At 46.0% G+C, this 20,994-nt stretch overlaps 1 protein-coding gene across 4 annotated transcripts in view; it reads right to left on the reverse strand.

The window, feature by feature from the left end:
• Positions 1-831: 831 nt before the first annotated feature.
• The window catches only part of ZNF592 (zinc finger protein 592), a 56,771-nt gene continuing 36,608 nt past the window's right edge, over positions 832-20,994 (reverse strand). For 3 of the 4 annotated variants that reach the window (XM_054450979.2, XM_054450977.2, XM_063652877.1), the window contains 7 exons: positions 15,888-16,066; positions 8,759-8,935; positions 8,330-8,489; positions 7,929-8,216; positions 7,588-7,700; positions 6,823-6,958; positions 832-4,939 (listed from right to left, as the gene is read on the reverse strand). In XM_054450979.2, coding sequence (XP_054306954.1) covers positions 4,409-4,939; positions 6,823-6,958; positions 7,588-7,700; positions 7,929-8,216; positions 8,330-8,489; positions 8,759-8,935; positions 15,888-16,066 — 1,584 coding nt within the window. In that variant the 3' untranslated portion in view covers positions 832-4,408. Of the gene's footprint in view, positions 6,030-6,822; positions 6,959-7,587; positions 7,701-7,928; positions 8,217-8,329; positions 8,490-8,758; positions 8,936-15,887; positions 16,067-20,994 lie in introns of all 4 variants that reach the window. The other variant, XM_063652878.1, reaches the window with a different exon arrangement.

The following is a 20,994-nucleotide window of genomic DNA, read 5'->3' on the forward strand; positions in this document are numbered from 1 at the left end:
TACTGGACATTTTCCGCATTAAGTGGAGAAAAGTAGAGTACAAAATCGGAGACAGTATAGTGTCAGTCACCCCTGAGTGTGAATTCCAGCTCTGCCCCTTATTAGCTCCATGGCCTTAAGGAAGTCATTTAACTACTCTGAACCTCAATTTTATTGTCTCCAAAAGCATAGTAGTATTATGTATCTTACAGGATTGTTGTGAAGCTAAATAAAAATGAATGTGAGAATAATGCCTGCCATATAGAAATGTTCAATGTTAACCACTGCTACTATCATAATTATACCATAAATTCAATTACGAATGTGCTGAACAAGGATTGGAAAGTGATAGGCAAAAATGAAAACAACTACAATGGTAGGAGGAAGAGATTATAAATATGTGTGCTTTTTAATTTTCTCTAAAATGTTACATCATTTTCCAATAAAGAAAAAAGCATTTTAAGTAGGAACCCAAAAAAAATCCCATACTTGGGACCTGCGTCCTAGTCGAAACTTTTTCCTCCAGGGGCCCAAGGCTTCCTGTGCCCAGTTCCTAAGGCTCCGGTGGCATCTGTTGGAAAAGGCGAACAGTATCCTGAACCCCTTAGTCAGGAGGACACATTCTAGAATCTAGAAGGTGCTGTCTTGATCAGATCAGACCCCGAGAGAACAGCTGTAGCTACCAATTGAATCAGATTCATTCATTCATGCAGCATTCACTCATTCATCCATATACTTTTTGAATCACTGTTATATGCAAGGAACTTTTAAAGAATTGCTCTGACCCAATGTATGAATTTGGAATAATCTCCAAAATACTATATAAGAAAGCAAGCTTCAGAACACTGTGTATAGAATTCTACTATTTGTATTAAAAATAGATATATAAATATACATATTTATAAACTTGTAAATGCATAGAATTGCTCTGAAAGGATACACAACATATAGATAACAGCGATTAACTCTGGAGAGAGGACTAGAGGCTGACCTCCATGGGGAACCTTACCATTTATTGTATACCCTTTTGTATTGTGGAATGTCTTACCATGTATATGTATTAATTTTTCAAAACAAACAAACAAACAAAAAAAGAAACTGCCTGGTGCTGAATATACAGTGGTGAACAGGACAGAGGTTCCTCAGTCTTGGGGAAAGCAAAGTATTGAGCTTACTGGGCCACAATTATTAAATTTTTTAAAACCAGGCTGTTTACATAAGTTAAGGGGAAAGTTCTTTCTACAACAATTAGCTTATAATAATTCAGCATATCATTTTACAGAGATAAAGCAGTTGGAAAATAAATACTAAGTAATTTGTCAAGTCTTAGAGTGTATTAAGTTGTAGTTTCTACAAGGGAAGGGATTTTATCTGTTTCACTTGATCAGTAGAGCATTCACTGCAGCATAACGTGCAGATAAACGCTTGTTACAGCAAGCATTTTCTGATGATGACAAATGATAGCACAACCATTTAAAAAAATCTTGAAAAAGAAAAGACCAGAAGATATTAGACTCTGAGGGAACTATGTGCTCCCTGTGAGGGTTAGGCAACCTTTTCTAGACAGTCCTCAAAAAATGATGGTGTTCAAATGGCAAGGTAAATCCCAATGATAATGAAAGGTTGTAGAGATACCACGTGTTTCGAAATGTCAACGGCATGATGCTCGCGGCCCTCCTTGGGGTGACAAGGCACAGATGGACTCCAAAGAGAACCTGGCACTTGGCAGGGCACCCCAACTGCATGGGAAGTAGGAAAGCAAATGTCTGGGGGGCTGCAAACCACTGACAAGCTGGCAGCCTGTCAAAGCAGCCTTGGCCACTAAGGAGCACAGTGGTTGACAGGCTTGACTCAGCACCATCACTACAGGTGGCCTCTGCACATCGTTTAACCTCTCTGAGCCTCGGTTTTCTTCTCCGTAAAATGGAGGACAACTGTGAGATCTTTGTGAGGATTAAAGGAGAGAATCACCAGAAAGTGTTCAGTAAGACGCTAGGCACACAAGGAGGGCTTAAAATGCTATCTTCACTCTTACTAAAGAATGGCTAGGTGTCTGGGCCACTTCATAACTGCTAATCATCATCCAAGTCCGAACAGCAGACAAGATGTGCTCCACCCTCCATGCCCTAAGGTCAAGTAAAGATTTCCCCACATTCATATAGTGTTTTATAAACTAGAAAAGACTTTCACATTCATAAGCTCACAAAAGCCTGTGAAGCCAGTTGGATGGGAATTACTAACTCTATTGTGAAGGAGAGGAGACAGTGAGGTTAAGGGATTTGTTAAGAGCTGGCTAAGGACAGAACCCAGGCCAGGACCCAGGTTTTCCAGGGACTGGCTCACCAATTTTCCAATTCACGTTCTTCCCAGGAAGGAGATGTATATCTGGGGTCAGGACAGGTGCTCAAACCTGCAATTCTACCATCTCTGCCTGCTCTCCAGCTACCACTGTGTCTGAGCAGGAAGGGATCCAGCCAGTCATTTCAAACCCTTCTATCAGCCTCCTCTGGAACCTATTCCTGTGAATGGACCCAGGGTACAAGGATGGCTTCCTGTAACTAGAATTAGGCATGGGACAACAGCTACGGCAGGGCTAGGTCTGGCTTTGCAGGTAGCTGGAAACAGGCCTGGGTTGCCCCACTGCCAGTTGGGGAGGCAGGGAGGTGGCAGCCTTGCCAGGAAGAGCAATTATTAAAAGGGTGCAGACAGTGAGAGTCTCTCTGAAAGTGAGGCAACCTTTCCCACTGCCATTAGCATTTCCACTAAAAACCTGGCATTTGATAGAGGAAAAAAATATATTTTTTCAATTGTGAAAAGGTCAGGCATATTTATCTGACTTAATAATTTATAATTGATATTTAATGCCTCCTTGAAAGATGACCTCTAAGCACCCAGCCAGCACCCTCTTCCCTTTACTCCACTAGATCCTGCTGGGTGCAGCCCCATGCCACCTGGGTTAGAGGTCAGACGACACTTCCACACAGCCTGCTCCTTGTGCGTGGGGGGGCCCTGACTCCACCATCAGTGAAAAGACAGCCAGTCTCCCAAGTCTCATCCCAGTTCTGCCACATTTGAGTTCTGTGGCAGTAGCGATGCTGTAAGAAATAAGAAACCTCTTGAATGCTATAAGAAAATTATAAATTCCTCTTCTCCACCCCCTTTTCCCTTTTTACCAGTAAGGGGTTCTCTTATGTTGAAAATCAACTGAAGGAAAGATGAAGGTGCCCAGAAAATTTCCATAGGCCCTAAAGCCAATGTCACTAGCCTGGAGGAGATCCTGGAGGAGATCCTTGACCATTGTGGAGCCCCTCCCCTCACCCCTTCAGAAGGTCTCTAGAGAACTAAGTAGTACAGGGCTCCTGGTTTCCTAACCACAAGCTCCAGAATCTAGAGTAGGCCTTCCTTAGACAGTAGGAAGTGTTGTCCTCCCTCAGAGATGGGACAAACAGGGGAAGTCTGGGAAAGACCCCTGGGTGGAACAGGGTGGGGCCAGGCTCACTTGGAGAGGAATACAAGAGCCTACCTGCATGGTGAGAAGATTTTTTATTTGAAATATAGTCTGAGCAACATGAGTGTAGCCAAGAGGAGTAGGGGCTGGCCTGCCTGGGGCAGCAGCCTCTCAAATGGCACGAGAGCAGTACAAATATTCCAATGTCTGTGTGCCCCAACCCCACCTGTCAGGAAAGGCACAACAGCAGAACAAAGACCCACCCACAGCACCTTCTCAAGGGGTCTGGTTCTTGGTGCCTGCCTGCCTTTGCCTTACCTCCTGCTCTGCCCAGGTTCCAAACAGAGGTGTGCAGCAGAGGTTTCTCCCACCCCACCCACAGAGACATGATGAGCTAGTGTGACAATTAGTTCTCAGGACTATTTTGAGGGAAAAGAATCAGAGAAGACAGGGAGGAGGGGCAAGGTGATCAAGGGCCCTCGCCAAACCAGACTAGGCAGAGCTCTCCCAGAGGGGCTGTGTCAGCACCCCTCATTTCCCTCCTTCTCAGGATCTAAAGGCAGGAAGGAGAGCTGGTGTCTGCAGGAAAATAGAGCTCTGAGGAGCGCCCTGGCTGAAGGCAGCAGGCGGGAACCTCCCAGAAAAGCACAGCCGCCGTGGGGTTCAAGCCTAGTTGACAGCATTGGGGTTGGGCCACATAAGCAGCCTGGGGTTGGAAGGACACAGACAAGAGATGGGGTACCAAGAAGCAGCAAAAAGCCATAAATAACAGAAGCAAATTCAGAGCTGTGAGGGTCCTGGCCGACCCCACATTTCCTGGGGCTGGGGGATACCAGCACTGGCAGCTCAGGGCAGACACTACTCCAGGGTACAACCGGCCACACTCACACCGGGGGCAGAGCCTTTTATTTTCCACGGTCCACACGGCAGGTGGAAGACGCTTCGGCACCACCCCGACCATGCACACTGCAAAGTCTCCGGTCACACCTGAGGGGATAGTGCGTGGCTGTCCTGGTCCTGAGAGGCCTGTGGTTGACTGTGATCACTGTGGCCACCATCGTCCTCAGGGGCCGGGCCCAGCAATCTCCTCGCCTCTGGGTCAGCCGACAAAGGCTCACCGGCACATTCTTCCAGTCCATTCTCTCTAGTCTCCATGGGCACCTCCTCCCCGGAGCCCTCCTCTGGCTCTGCCACCTCCACTGCCATCTCCACTGCCACCGCCTCCTCCTCCTCCTCCTCCTCCTGGTCTCTCACCTTGTGGACAATGAAGAGGTGGCGGCTGAGGGAGCTGGCAGAGGTGTAGCACAAACCACAGAGGAGACATTGGGCTGTGGAGCTGTCCACCTGGTGCTGAGGTATGTGGCTCTGAAACTCGAGCCCCGAGTCTGTGGCAAAACTACATTTTGCGCACTGAAAAAGGGACTTGTGCCTTTTGGTGGAAGAGACAGTTGCGCCATTGCTGGTGCCTGGAGCGTCCCCCACTCCACTGACTGGTCTTTTCAGATGGTTCACCTAAAAGGAGAGACAGCATGAGAAAAGTCCAGGCCAAGCCCTGGACATGAGCCCCTAGACATAACCATGAGCCCAAGGACTCAAAGAAAGCACCACCCAGGCCAGGGTCACCCCAGCCCTGAACGCTGGTTTATGTTTGCTTTGTTTCAATTGTTTGTTTGTTTTGTAATGTAACATATGCATGTGTCACAATACTCCAAAGGCATAGGAAGGGTATAGAGACTACCCCACTCCCCAGGCCTGCTCTCTAAAGAACATATTACCTCGGTTTGTGGCTCCTCCAAGAGGTATCCTATGCCTATACAAAAACAAAACTATTGTCTTTTACAAAATGATGGCATGCCATGCATACTTTTCTTTTTATTTTTGAGGCAGGGTCTCACTCTGTTGCCCAGGCTGGAGTGCAGAGGCACAATCACAGTTCACTGCATCCTTGACCTACCGGGCTTAAGCGATCCTCCCACCTCAGCCTCATGAGTAGCTGGGACTACAAGTGAACGTCACCAAACCCGGCTAATTTTTTTATTTTATTTCATTTCATTTTTGAGACAGGGTCTCATTTTGTTACCCAGGCTGGAGTGCAGTGGCGTGATCACAGCTCAGTGCAGTCTTGACCTCACAGCTTAAGTGATCCTCCCACCTCAGCCTCCTGAATAGATGGAACTATAGCTGCACACCACCACACCCAGCTAATTTATTTACTTATTTATTGTAGAGACAGAGTCTCCCAATGTTGCCCAGGCTGGTCTCAAACTCCTAGGCTCAAGTGATCCTTCCACCTTGGCCTCCCAAAGTGATGGGATTACAGGCACGAACCACCGCACCCAGTATATGCATGCTTTTCTTCACCCTGTGTTTTTCTTGTTTTTGTTTTACTTAACAACATACATTGGAGCGTGTTTCCATGGGAGAACATACAGAGGCTTCATTCTTCTAAAGGCAGCACACTAACCCACTGTGGGGATGAGAAGTCCCCAACGGCAGACATTTAGCTGAGTTCCATCTTTGTTACTGCACACAGTGCTACAGCAAACATCCTTTAGCAGACTTCTTTATGCCCAAGGCAAAAGATCTCTCTAATAGACAGATCCTAGAAACAGAATTGCTGGATCAAAGGGTATGTGCATTTTGGGGGAAGGGAGGATGTACATTTTACAACTGGACAGGTGTTACCAAAAACATCAATCAATACCCCCAGCTACTACGCATGAAAGGGCCTTTGCCAACCACTGACACCATCTGATTAGGCAAGAAAGTTTTAAGAATGCTTTGAAACTCCAGGCAGCTCTTAGGACTTCCCAGATACACCTGACCCTTCTGTGGAACAGCACACCCTACCATGGTATGGAGAGAGGCTGGAGTGAGGAGGAAAAACCAGGCTGCTCCAAAGTTCACCAGAAATCAGAATAGGGCATGGAACAGGGATGAGGTCATAGGGCAAGGGGCCAGGATAGAAGGTTCTAGGCCTGGCTCTTCCTATAACTAGTGAGAAGGTTGGGGGGTGAGTTGGTCGAACATCATTATCCTCATCTGACAAGGTAGTCCTGTGTGCTCCCGCCTCAGGACTGCTGTGAAGCATAAAGAGAATGGTATGTGTGAAAATGCACCAATGTCCACAAAGCACAGCACACCCCTACAGAGGGGGCCATGGTGACAGGGAAGCAACAGTAACAAAAGGCTGACAGACCACCTTATGGGTCTTTGTCCTTATCCCCTACTTGTGTCCAGTGCCAGGCAGGTCACAGAGGACTAGGGAGTGACCCACATTGAGGGAAGCTGTCACTCTGGTTGTTCCATGGCCACAACAGTAGCCTTCCTAATGCCCTTCCAGCTCCAAGCCTCACTGAGCAGCCAGCTCCAATGGGCAGGGAGCCCACACTCACCTGAGGGGAATGTCCACCCGGAGGTTTGACTTTGGACGTCTGGCTCAAATCAGGGTTTCTGATGCCATGCATAAGGCTGATGTGGCTCTCCAGGAGGGAGGGCCGAGGAAAGCTGGGGCTGTCCTCTGTGCAGTACCTGCAGAAGCACAGCGGAGAGGTCAGGTAAGTGCCCGGGCCGCAGGCTCCCTCAGTGCTATTCACACCAAGGCCAGGAAGGAGGGAGTCTGGAGCAGACTCCTGGGCTGGCTGGTGCTGGGACCCCCAGAGAGATCCAGCCAGCAGGCCAGCCAAGGTGGCAGACAATAGCACATCAGAATACTTGCACTCTTGACACCCGGCGCTCAGCCACAATCTCACTGAACACTACCTGATGTCACCGCCCAGAGACCCAAGTGCTAGGCTAGTAGTCATAGTGAAAGGGCCTGGGTACATCCCAAGGCATAGGCAGATGGTGTAAAAGCCTCTCGGCCCCAGGGGTGCATGGTCATATCACCACCCCTCCTCTTAAACCTCAGGGTGCTTCGTGACTGATGGGCTGTGCAGTCCTGGGCTAGAGAGTGACGAGAGAGGGCTCAGGAGCTACCAGGTTCTGGAAGCTGATTTTTGACCTGCCCCTGATTTCTGACTTAGCTGCAATTTCTTCCAGTTGGAAATCACTTGTCTCTTGTCTTAGACATCTGATCTTGCAGCAGAGAAAAGCCCCAGTGGTGCCACGGACAGTCTTTTGAACCTCAGACCTCCTCACTACTATCCCCAGGGACTCACCCGCAGGTGTAGACCTTCTTTACTGTGTCATGGTTGTTGCGGATGTGTTTGCGCAGGCTGTTGGGGGTGTGGAAGGACTGTTCGCACTGCCGGCATGGGTACCGCTTCAATGTCTAAGGAAGGAGGTGGCAACACACAAAGCATCAGAACTGTAAGATAGTTCTGGGTGCATTTTTCTTCCAGATGCCATGGGCAGAAAGGAGGATACTCCCAAAGACCTCAAGATCTGTGGTACCCACCCTGCCCAAAGCCCAAAGCACCAGGAACCCTAGAGGTTCTGGCTTCACAGAAAGAAGTCCAGAGGACTGGGCTCTGCATTATGACTGTGTGGCTGCACTTACCCGACCGTGGCTCTTTTTCATGTGGGACACGTAGCTCTCTCGATCTGGAACCCACTCCTGGCACTCCTGGCAGGTCCAGCCAGTGTTCCTCAGCCGCGGCCTGGCTTCCACCCTGCGGTGGGCTTCAGGCCTACCCCAGCGGCCAGAAGGCAGGGAGCTGCTCCGAGCAGCCACACTAGTGGCTGGGGGCTCAGTGGGAACTCGAGAGCCAGGGCGGCTTGAGGATGTGTCCGCTGAAGACTGGAGGCTTGACAGCTCGTCCACATTTCGGGGAACACCGTGGGTGCTCTGGGGATGGGGAGAGCGATTACTGACTGGGCAAGGGGAAAGATGAACAGAGTCAGACCCCCAGCCTGAGGCATGTGCCCTCCTCCCCGGCCTCCTCCCGCAAGGCATCCCACCTTGACGTGTTGCATCAACTCCGGCTTCTGCACGAACAAGAGCGGGCACTCAGGGCACTTGAAGACGCCCACCTGTGTCTTGCTGACATTCTGGTAAAAATGCTGCTGAATGTGCCTCTTCTTGTTGAAGACCATTTCACAGGAGCACTTATAAATGAGCCTGATGAGACAAGCCCCAGGGGGTGAGGTGGCCAAGGCACCACGCAGCCCCTCCACCCATCTCTGCTCTCTCTGAACCAGGGTCAAGTTTGGGAAAGCACTACCCTGAGCCAATGTGGATGCTCCCCTGCCTCAGGACATCCTTAGTACAACCCCAGGCACCTCTGCCACTAACCCCAGCTCCCTCACCCATCCCTATGCCACCCCCTACAGCACCCAGGCTACTCCTCTCTGCCCCACAGGGCCTGCTGGCCCTGGAGCTGCACTCACTGGGAGGGTCTGTGGGGCTGGGTGGGGTGCTGGGTGGCACTGTGGTCCGCAGTGCTGCTGGCAGTCTTGAAGGCCATGGGGCAGAATGCACATTTGTGGAAAACCTGGCAGTGTCGCTCCTGGATGTGGCTTTTCAGCAAGGCCAAGGTCAGGTGGACGACACCACAGTGGATGCACCTAGACAGAAGGGGGGTAGTGTGAGTGTGGGTAGAGTAGAGGGAGTACTGGACCCAGAGGTGGTGCTGCAAGAGGAGGGATGGAGAAGAGGAACAGAACTATCCAGGCACCTTCTCCCTCCCTCAATCACTTGGACTTCCACCCTCAACAAGTACACCCTGAGGGTCTGCTTGCTACAGTCTAGCACAATGTGGCCACACAGTGGCCCCCAAGCCCAAGGCCATGCCTTGTACAGAAGGGAGAAACCCCAACCTTCCCTGCACTGGCCAGAGGAGATTCTGCAAACCAAAAACCTGAGCCTACCTAAGAGAAGTTGGTGGAAGTGGAGAGGGAAGAAAATGGTTCAATAATGGCATAAACAGTATTTAAGTGTGAGACAACTGCAGAAGTCCAAGAATTTCCGAAGGAGGCTGCACAAAGCCCATGCCTTCCCACAGGCTGGTACGGGTAAGCAGGGATGGCCACTTAACAAAACATACAGTCAGGCAATGCTATGGCCACCAAAACAACTACATTAAAACAACCCTTAAAGCCCAGGAAGAAATACTCTATAGTGTTGTCCAGTGGAACTTGCTGTGATGAAGGAATGGTCAATAGTTCCACTGGGGCGGGCACGGTAGGTCACGCCTGTAATCCTAGCACTGGGGAGGCCGAGGAGGGCGGATCACATGAGGCCAGGAGTTCAAGATGAGACATGGTCGACATGGCAAAACCCTGTTTCTACTAAAAATACAAAAATTAGTGGGCATGGTGGCACGTGCCTGTAATCCCAGCTACTCAGGTGGCTGAGGCAGAAGAATTGCTTGAACCCAGGAGGCAGAGGTTACAGTAAGCCAAGATTGTGCCACTGCATTCCAGCCTGGGTGACAGAGCGAGAACCTGTCTCCTGGGGGGGAGCGGGGGAAGCTCCACTGTTCATGTAGCCATGTGCCTATTTAAATTAACAAAAAAAATAAAAATAAAAATTCAGTTCCTTAGTTGCACTGGCCACATTTCAAGCACCCGGTAGCCACAAATGGCTGGTACTATACTATACTCTACTGGACCATGCAGCTCAAAAGTGCTGTGATGTCTTCTTGGTGGAACTATGGGGATAACTTTTCATTTCTTTTTCTCCCTACCAATTTGCATTTTCTGAGTTTGTTTGGTGGATTTTTTTTTTACAATGCATAAATAAGATAAACAATTGTCTTAAACCATTTCTCTGAAACTGAGGCCGTATGGAACTTGTTTCAACTTCACAACATCTCTCTATAAATACTGCCTTTCTTTTTATCGATATCGGAGAATAATATGACCTTCCTCCATGCCAACCTGCATCCATAAGATTACTAGTCCCTCTCCTGTGTTCAGTCTTTCCTCCTGCCCATGAACACACACAGGTCTCCCCTACATGACGAAACATCTTTTCCCTCTCTGCTCTTCCTTTTTATCTTCCTTTTGTTGCAATACTGTCTGCCCTCATAATATTGACATCCCCACAGGCACTAAAGAGAGGCAGTTGCTTTGCTAAAATAAAAGGCATGCCTTCATTTAAGAATTCTTTGACTCCTGAATGCTACCCTTCGTTTTAATATATATACATATTTATTTTTATTTATTTTTTTTTTGAGACAGAGTCTTGCTTTGTCACCCAGATTGGAGTGCAGTGGTGCAATCTTGGCTCACTGCAACCTCCACCTCCTGGGTTCAAGCAATTCTCCTGTCTCAGCCTCCCAAGTAGCTGGGATTACAGGTGCCTGCAACCACACCCGGCTTACTTTTGTATTTTTAGTAGAGACGGGGTTTCACTATGTTGGCCAGGCTGGTCTTGAACTCCTGACCTCAGGTGATCCACTGACCTCGGCCTCCCAAATTGCTGGGATTACAGGCGTGATACATTTTCACAGTCCACATAAATCCCCACAGAATCCTGAACAATCTTTTTTCTTCCTTGTGTGTATTGGAAGGGAGGGGTAGAGAATCACCTTTGAAAATTTAATTAGCAATGAAGAGCAGCCCACGGAACCAGAAAGCTTTTTGTGATGAACTCCACAGCGCATTCATTACTAAATTTGTATATGCTTTAAATTAGGGTTTCTATACAAGCTACTTACTTAATTTTCCTTTCCTGCTAAACAGAAGATTGAAAGCAACTTCTAGCACACAGAAGTATTTCCACACTACAAAGAATTATGAGAACAAAGCACATAATTCCACATTCATCCAAAGTGGCCAAGTACACCTGATATGTGTAAAGAATCTCTTAAGTGGCTTTATTTGTGCCGTTTGACCAAACTCCTGCAGAAACAGTAGAAATATATTCTTTTTGAATGCTACTGAAAATTCCTTCTATGTATCTGGTAGACATTTCTTTGAGAAACCTCATTGCAAGTAAGAACACATGCAAAGTATCCTCAATGAAGGACTGAATCCAACGGGGTTTACAAGTTGATGAGAAAGTGTGCAGAAAAGAGTGCCAACCATATGACACCGCACTTGACCACAGTTTTTTAAGAGAAGATAGACAATTATGGAATCATATGTTGTGAAATATGTAGTTTTAGAAAAGATAATAAACAACATAAAGTATTTAACTTTGTTAATAATCACAAATAAGAAAATAACATTAAAACAGTCTAAACTTGCTTCCTTATGACATCATGAGCCACTCTCCAAATTATTAACAAAGAACAGACTAATATATGAAATTCTGAAATATGTGTATGCATATTTTACATAAAATACATATAAATTATATATACTTATATAAATAACCATATATATAGGCTTTTTACATTATCATCAAGTAAAAGCAAAAATAATACAAAACATAAAATAATATTGTAAAACTCTGTAGTAGATAGAGTTCAATAAAATGGAACATAGGTATCTTGAGAATTTATTTAAAAAACTAGCATCCACAGAATGGGAGAAAATACTTGCAAATCTGACAAGGAACTTGTATTCAGAAGATATAAAAAACTCTTACAACTCAATTATGTCAAATAACCCAATTCAGAAGTGGGCAAATGATCTGAATAGACATTTCTCCAAAGAAGATGGAGTCCAGGACGGGAACAGTGGCTCACGCCTGTAATCCCGACACTTTGGGAGGCTGAGGTCAGTGGATCACCTGAGGTCAGGAGTTCAAGATCAGCCTGGCCAAAATGGTGAAACCCCGTCTCTACTAAAAAGACAAAAATTAGCCGGGCATGGTGGTGGGCGTCTGTAATCCCAGCTATTCAGGAGGCTGAGGCAGGAGAAGTGCTTGAACCTGGGGTGGCGGAGGTTGCAGTGAGCTGAGATAGCGCCATTGCACTCCAGCCTGGTCAACAGAGTAAGACTATTTCAAAAAAAAAAAAAAAAAAAAAAGATGGAGTCCAATAAGCACATGATCAACACCGTTAACCATCAGGGAAACAAGATACCATTTCACACCCGTAAGGATGGTTACAATCAAAAAGACAATAACAAGTGTTGGCAAGGGTGTACAGAAACCAAAACCTAGATACACTGCTGGTGGGGATGTAAAAATGGTGCAGTCACTTTGGAAAATAGTCTGACAGTTTCTCAAAAAGTTTATCAGAGTTACTATTTTTTTTCCTCTTTTAAAATTATATTTTAAGTTCGGGGATACATGTGCAGAATGTGCAGGTTTGTTACATAGGTATACACGTGCCATGGCGGTTTGCTGCACCCATCAACCCATCTTCTACATTAGGTATTTCTCCTAATGCTATCCCTCCCCTAGCCCCACACCCCCTGACAGGCCCCAGTGTGTGATGTTCCCCTCCCTATAGAGTTACTATTTGACCCAGCTATTCTACTCCTAGGTATCCAAAGCAACTGAAAACATGTCCACATGATAACTTGTACATGAATGTTCTTCAGCAGCATTATTCATATTATTCATTATTCATGAAGCCAAAAGGTGGAACCAACCCAAAGGTCCATCAGCTGACAAATGGATAAACAAAACATGGTATATCCCCACAATGGAATCTCATTCAGCCATAATAAGGAATGAAATACTGATATATGCTACAACATGGATGAACCTTGCAAATACGCTAATAATATTACATAATTCCACTTATATGACATGTCCAGAAGAGCTATGAGAGACGGAAAGTAAATTAGTGATTGCCTAGGGCTAGGGGGATGAAAGAAGTGGTGGATATGAGGTTTCTTCTTGGATAGTAAAAATGCTCTAAAATTGTTTGTAGTGATTGCACAACTCTGTTATGAACACTGTAGTGTTGTGTATGTCTTCTGACTTCAACCGCAGATCACTGAAAATTTTAATATCGCTATCTTCAGTAATCCCTTTCGCTGAGTCACAATTCATTTGGTCTGGCATTCCTTACAAAAAGGTTTGATAAACTGAACTGCTTTTGAGACATTTCTTTTTACTTGTACATAAGAAAATATGTAATTAAAAGCAAAAAGCATTAATCCATCCATACAATTAAACATTTCTTGGGCCAGGTGCGGTGGCTCACGCCTGTAGTCCCAGCACTTTGGGAGGCCAAGCCAGGTGGATCACCTGAGGTCAGGAGTTTGAGACCAGCCTGGCCATCACGGTGAAACCCCATCTCTACTAAAAATACAAAAATTAGCCAAGCGTGGTGGCGCATGCCTATAATCCCAGCTACTCAGGAGGCTGAGGCAGGAGAATTGCTTGAACTCGAGAGGCGGAGATTGCAGTAAGCCAAGATGCTGCCACTGCACTCCAGCCTGGGTGACAGAGCAAGACTCCATCTTCAAAAAAAAAAAAAAAAAAATTCTTGGATTCAAGATTCAAAGATAAATATTTAAGTGTTGATTGCATTACTATTGGATTGGATTTGATCTTAGAACAAGCAGCATACACTTAAATCAAGGCTAGAAAGGTATTTTTAAGTGTTACAGGATACTGTAAAAACATATTCAGATGTTTGGTTTGAAATGTAGCCTGGGATGCTGCCAAGCAATGCTCTTCAGCAACTTGGTGGTAAGTGCTTTGTATAATCCTGTCTTAGGTTTGTCTTGTTTTTAATGTACTTTAGATACTCCATCCTCCATAAGATGAAAAAGAAATCAGTCTACATTTTTAAATGTTTACAACAGCCAGACATGGTGGCTCACACCTGTAATCCTAACACTTCGGGGAGTTGAGGTGGGAGGATCGCTTGAGCCCAGGAGTTATGCGACCAGCCTGGGCAACATGGTGAAACCCTGTCTCTACAAAAAGCACAAAAAGTTAGCCAGGCATGGCGGTGCGTGCCTATAGTCCCAGCTACCTGGGAGGCCGAGATGGGAGGATCACCTGAGCTCAGGAGGTCAAGGCTGCAGTGAGCCACGATCACACCACTGCCCTCCAGCCTGGGTGACAGTGAGACCCTGTCTCAAAAAAATATAAAAATAAAATGTTTACCCCAAGACAGAAATGCGGGAGTCACTGCAAAACTTTAATATACGTGTTAGCTTCCCAGAATGATCTTTCTAAAACATACTAGCCAGATTACTGCCCTGCTGCAAATCCTTCTGTAGCTCCTCAATGTCCACTGGAAAATGTCCAAATGCCTGCCAAGAAATATAAGGTCTTGCATGGCCTAGCCTCACCTCTGCCAAACTCCTCATCCCTCATTCCATATAAAAGCTATTGTCAAATCTTGATGCTTCTTCCTAAACCCCTCTCAAATCTACCTTCTCTCCATTCCCACAATCATGCCTTCAGTGAAGCCCTCAGCATCTCATTTAGACCATCATACTTGCCTTTCAAGAAGTCTTCAGTCTCTCTCCTCACTAATACATGTGTTCGCTTCCCAGAATGATCTTTCTAAAATATACTAGCCAAATCACTCCCCTGCTGCAAATATTTCTGTAGCTCCTCACTGTCCATTGGATAAAGTCCAAATGTCTGCCAAGAAATACAAGGTCTTGCATGGTCTGGCCTCTGCCAACTCCCTAGTCTCATTTCTCCCCACTCCCACAATTCATCCTGACATTCCTCTATACAACCATACTCATCATTCCTGACACCTCTTTTGTGTATGCTGTTATTCCTGGTCAGGCGCTTGCCAGGTATGGTTTCCCCTTCTTTTGCCTGAAAATCTAGTATCTCCTTTAGGAAGCTTTCCTGACCATTTCTCTATTGTGGGACTTAGCACTCTGAGTTATAATTACTTATGTTCTTATGTTTGTAACCTACCAGGGCAAGGGCTGTGTCTTAATCATTTTTGTATCCTGAGTGTCTAACACAATGCTAAAGACAATAATAAGTACACACAAAAAAGTCAAATGAACTAAAACCAAAAAAAAATTTAATGCCAAAGAGCAGAAAACAAATTACAGATCAATGAGCTCTAGAGGGAAGTTTTTTCCCTCACTTTGTTCTTTTCCCTGAAAATGACTTCTTGCTTATGTTTGACACAAAGGAGGAGATTCCATTTAAAATAAGAGTTTTCTTGGTTTTACCAAGAGGCTGATCCTTTTTTCCAGTCTCAGGTTTTGCCCATTTTGCCACAAACTGACAAAAATTAACAAAAAGAATGATACTAAAGCCCTTTGAGTTTGGCATCTTGCAGCCCCATTTGTTAAAACCTGCAAACATTTCCAAGTACTGTAATTAGTACATTCATTATTGAAACAGCACTTTACATTTAACGTGCCAAACATAACTTTGTGAGCAAATTAAACTTACATATGTTTTAAAACCAAATAGACAAAGTATTATATGTCTAATCTCCCCAAAACTTCAAAGCTAATTTTTTAATATTTAAGTTTTTTAAACTCCTTATTATTCTCTCTCTTGCTCTTCCTGTCTGTTACCAAATAAAAAATGTCTGTCCACATACCATCCAACGCTCTTGTCCTGTTAGACTGGAACCCAAGCCTCTTAAGACCAAAACTATCTGAAATGAGTTCTGGCTTAGGAAAAGGACCAGCCATTGGGCAATACCAGGACAGCAAGCCAGGCAGCACCCACCTGTAGCCCACCTTGCGGGCATAGTGCAGGCAATTCTCCTTGACATGGGTCTGGAAGTAGGCAGAGCGGCAGAGGACCCCACACTCCGGGCAGCAGTAGGGGGACTTGTGTGCATGAATCCGCTGGTGGGCACAGAAACTGCACTGGTTGGGCAGCAGCATCTGGCATACCTGGCAGGTCTAGGAAAGAACACCAAGAAAGCAGATCATGCAGGGGCCATAGGCCTGTGGCTCTCCAATCGGGGCTGTCTGGTTTTCTAGTACATGGGTCAAAATAACCCCTTCCCCTAACCACTCTCTCTTCCAACTCTCCTGGACACTTCTGACACCCCTAGACCTCATTTCGAGTGCTGATACTGATACCCAAGCAAGCTTTGTCTGACACCCTATTAATCAGAGACAGACCTGACCCTATTCTCTCAAAGACCAGTTCCGCCCCAGGACTGTGTTTCTTTCCTGCGGCTTAGCAGAGGACCAGCTTTTCCTTTGCAGAGGCCTAAAGCACATCTTGAATTCTAAGACCTCACTGCACTGCTAGACCCACCAGGGTCTCTGTCACAGCTCAGTAGAGGCAGTTCTTGCCATCTACCCCCAACATTGGCCTGGTAGAGACCTGCTCAGCACCTCTAGTCAGGTGGATCAGTGACTTCCAAAGTGGATCTGAGACCACCCTGACTGGTACCCAGAAGGCTCTCAATAAAGACTGACTGAGTGATCTTGTCAGTTTCCATTGCTCTAGCCCTGTTTGCCCACTCTGGGGGTTAGGAGAGTCGCGGGGGCGGGGGTTGGGGGGTGGGATGGGTGGTGGGGGTTCCCTGAGCCACAGCTAAGCAAATATACCCACAGACAAGGGCAGATTAGGTAGCAGCTCCTTTGTTCCCAGCCCCAGAAGAAAACCAGTGGAAGTACAAGTACTACAACCAGACTAATTACGCTCTGATGGACAGAGCTCTGACAAGCAACCAGCCCAGAGGGAAAAAGTAAAAGACTTCGCTGGTGCCTGCATGCTGGAGAGGCCCTTCTTAACTTCTTAGTAAAGGGGACACCTGTCCTACTCACAGAGGGGGCCACTGATGTGGGGTCAGAGGAGCTGACTAGAGGGATATAGAAGTCAGCTCGAAGGGGCTTGCCACTGACCAAAGATAGGATAACATGAGCATTAAAAAGAATGACTGAATATGTAAATATACTGAATTTATAAAAATCAATGAGCCATTACAACATTTAAACTAATAGAGGAGGTCACCTCAAACCCACTAGGATGGCTACTATTTAAAAGAACAGAAAATAAGTGCTGGTGAGGATATGGAGAAACTGGAACACTTGGGCACTGTTGGTGGGAATATAAAATGGTGCATCTACTGTGGAAAATAGTACAGTGGTATCTCAGAAAATTAAACACAGAAGTACCATATGATCCAGCAATGCCACTTCTGGGTGTGTACCCAAAAGACTTAAAAGCAAGGTCTCAAAGAGATACACTTTTATGCTTATGTTCATAGTAACATTATTCACAATAGCTAAGACGTGGAAATAACCCAAGTATCCATCAATGGATGAAAGGATAAATAAAATGTGGTATATACACACAATGGAATATTATTCAGCCTGAAAAAAAGAGGGGAATTTTTTTTTTTTGAGATGGGGTCTCTGATGCCCAGACTACAGTGCAGTGGCACGATCTTGGCTCACCGCAGCCTCCACCTCCCAGGCTCAAGCAATTCTCCTGCCTCAGCCTCCTGAGTAGCTGGGATTACAGGCACGCACCACTACCACCTGGCTAATTTTTGTTTTTTAGTTTTCTGTGTTTTTTTTTTTTTTTTTTAAATAGAGACAGGGTTTCACCATGTTGGCCAGGCTGGTCTCGAACTCGTGACCTCAAATGACCCACCCACCTCAGCCACCCAAAGTGCTGGGCTTACAGGTGTGAGCCACCATGCCCAGCCAAAAAAGAAGGAGATTCTGACATACGCTACAACATAAATGAATCTTGAGGACATGCTAAATGGAAAAGCCAGCCACAAAAAGATAAATGCTGTGTGATTCCACTTGTATGAGATACCAAGAATAGTCAAACTCCTAGAGACAGAAAACATAAGGGTGGTTGCCAGGGCTTGGGGGGAGGAAGATAAATGGGAATTGTTTTTTGTTTGTTTGTTTCTTTTTTAAAATGAGTACAGGGTTTCAGTTTTGCAACATGAAGAGTTCTGGAGACTGGTTTCACAACAATGTGAGTATACTTAACATTAACACTACTGAACTGTACATATCAAAATGATTGTGATGGGAAATTTTACATTACGTGTATTTTACCACAATTTTTTAAAAATAGAAGAGGGACTCAGAATACAAATTGAGATTGTCAGGGTATCAACTCACAACTCTGAGAACTGTTAATTAAAAGAAACAAATTATCCCATTTTCCAACGTAAACTATATTTCAGAGTAACCAAATAGCCCTCATGGAAGCAAAAAATATACTTTATACAGAATTCTAGCTAATAAATGAGAAACAATAGAATTAGAAAAATATCCTTTGAAACTCAATAAAATTAGACTCAAGCAGTGATTACTGATGGATAATTAGGTAAAAGGTGGGGAGCTTTACAATGAAGGGATCAGAATATTATCACCTAAATTCACTCTCATCAATTCAGCATCATTAAAAGTGAGACAATCAGGCACTTTGTGCCTCCTTAAGTTATGAAACAGGAAGAACGCAGCACCCTCCACCCCCACCCTCCATCAATACTGACCTGAATCTAATCAAGTCTTTATTGCTAACTTCCAGTCTACAGGAAAAAATACGGGATAAGGAGGAAAAAATTCCTTGCATGAGGAAGTAATCAGTAAAACTCAAAGTTCTGGAAAACTTAGGAAGTAATCAGTTAAACCCAGAATTGTTCTGGAAAATGCTCAGAACACATGACCCAATTTCTTCAACAAGTCAATGGCATGAAAAGAGGGTGTCTACTAGGATGGAGTGGGAAGAGGTACTGTTCCAGATTGAGATATTTATGAAACATAAACAAATGTGATGTGTAGCCCCATGTTCAGATCCTGACTCAAAATAATCCCAACTGTAAAAAGACATTTTTTGACATAACTGGAAAAATCTGAATATGAACTTATAGTAGGTAATACTAAGGGACTGTTATTAATTGTGTTGGGTGGAATGACAATATCCATCTGGCTGACATCCTGCCCAAACAACGTGGCTTGGAAAGCAAGAGGAAGGATGAAAGACTCCCCGGGTTACTGCAGAGGGAGGCATGCTCCATTCAGGGGCAGACTCCCAGGAAGAAGATGGAAAGCCCAAACGGATGCTGTTCCCGCAGTCCCTGCTGTGGTGTGGAGCCCAACCTATCTGCCCACCCCCTGCCCTGGACACATGGGCTGAAGCTAGGTACTGTCCTGTGGAAAACCCAAGCCCAGCAGCCATCAAGCCTAGTTTTTAATCCCATAGCTCAGGGCTCACCCTTTCCCTGAGACTCAGAAGCCACAATAGTGGCATGAGATTTTGTGAGGGATTTGGAGCTGGCTGAGAGAGGCCTGATAAGCCTTCTGTGCACTCCTTCCCTTCCTGTCGGCGAGTGCTCTTCTCCAGCTTCCACTAGGGCACAATGACACAGAGAGGATGTAAGATGAGAAAGGTGCCATGCCAGCCTGGGATCCTACACCCAGACCTCTGCCTACTCAAATTTTAGAAGATGCACAAGGAGGTGGGTGTGATGGCTCATGCCTGTAATCCCAGCACTTTGGGAGGCCGAGGCAGGTGGATTACTTGAGGTCAGAAGTTCAAGACCAGCCTGGGCAAACATGGCAAAACTCCGTCTCTACTAAAAATACAAAAATTAGCCAGGCATGGTGGCGCACACCTGTAGTCCCAGCTACTCGGGAAGCTGAGGCAGGAGAATCACTTGAACCCAGGAGGCAGAGGCTGCAGTGGGCCGAGATCGCACCACTGCACTCCATCCTGGGCAACACAGCAAGACTCCATCTCACAAAAAAAAAAAAAAAAAAAAAAAAAAAAGATACGTAAGGACCAGTGTGAAAAAATCCCAGACCCAGGCATCAGACTTCCACTGCCAAGGGTCCTCCTCATGGCCCCTTGACTCAGATAAAGTAAACCTGGCCCAACTCAACCATGCTGGGGCAGCAAGAACACTGAAGCCCCAGGGGAAGAGACCCAGAGTGACCACACTCCATCTGACGCATCAGAAGAAAAATGCAAACTGAAACAGAGCAGGAGGAGATGAGAGGCCACAGTGGGATCCTATAGCACCTTCTGGCCCCTTTGCGGGGCTGAGTCCTCTGCAGAAGCCCTACAGGCCCACCAAACTCAACCTCTGACCTCTACCCTAATATTGCCAAGACCAGCCTCATGCATAACAACGTCCTCTTCTTCAAACCCACTCTGCACTCTCATATTCCTTTGCTCCCTATACTCAAAACACCCTTGCCCCTCCTACTCCTCCAAACGCATCCTTGCAAGCCCAACTTAAATGTCACCTCCACGCAGCATCTTCCTTATGCATGGAGTCATCGTGAATTAGTTCCTCTGGGGCACTCTGTGCAACTATGTTTATAACCTTGGTTTAGCCCCACTCTCAGCTGGCCATATACTGTAGCTGTTTGGGTGGTGACCACTGCCCTTGCTAGGCCACTGTAAGCTCCTGAAGGTGAGACTCCCTTCTGCCGGCATCCCCTGGTTGGCACAGACCCCCAGCCCGTGCACAGTGGGCACTCAGGGAACACATGCAAAGCTCAACAGCTACCAACACATGCACAGACTCCTGGCTGAACTGAAGCAAAAAGAGCTGTTTTACTTTCCTCCCAGGCCTCTGTAGCACCAGCTTAGGGAAGCACCATGAGGGGTGGGTTTGGCTATGTCATGAAGAGAACCACCTTCTGGAGGCCTCCTTCTTCAGAAAAACCACTAACACATAACACAGACACAGAAGGTGCCAAAGGGTATTCTCAGCGCAGAAGGCTTTTTTTTTTAATGAATCTCATCAAGCATAACCAAGAATCAAAACAAGCAGATAAGCACAGTTGCTTTCCTGGAGTGGTGAGAACGCAGCTGAAAGGAGGCTCCATAAACCTCT

The sequence above is a fragment of the Pongo pygmaeus genome, chromosome 16 (genome assembly GCF_028885625.2).
Source record: "Pongo pygmaeus isolate AG05252 chromosome 16, NHGRI_mPonPyg2-v2.0_pri, whole genome shotgun sequence".
NCBI lineage: Eukaryota > Metazoa > Chordata > Mammalia > Primates > Hominidae > Pongo > Pongo pygmaeus.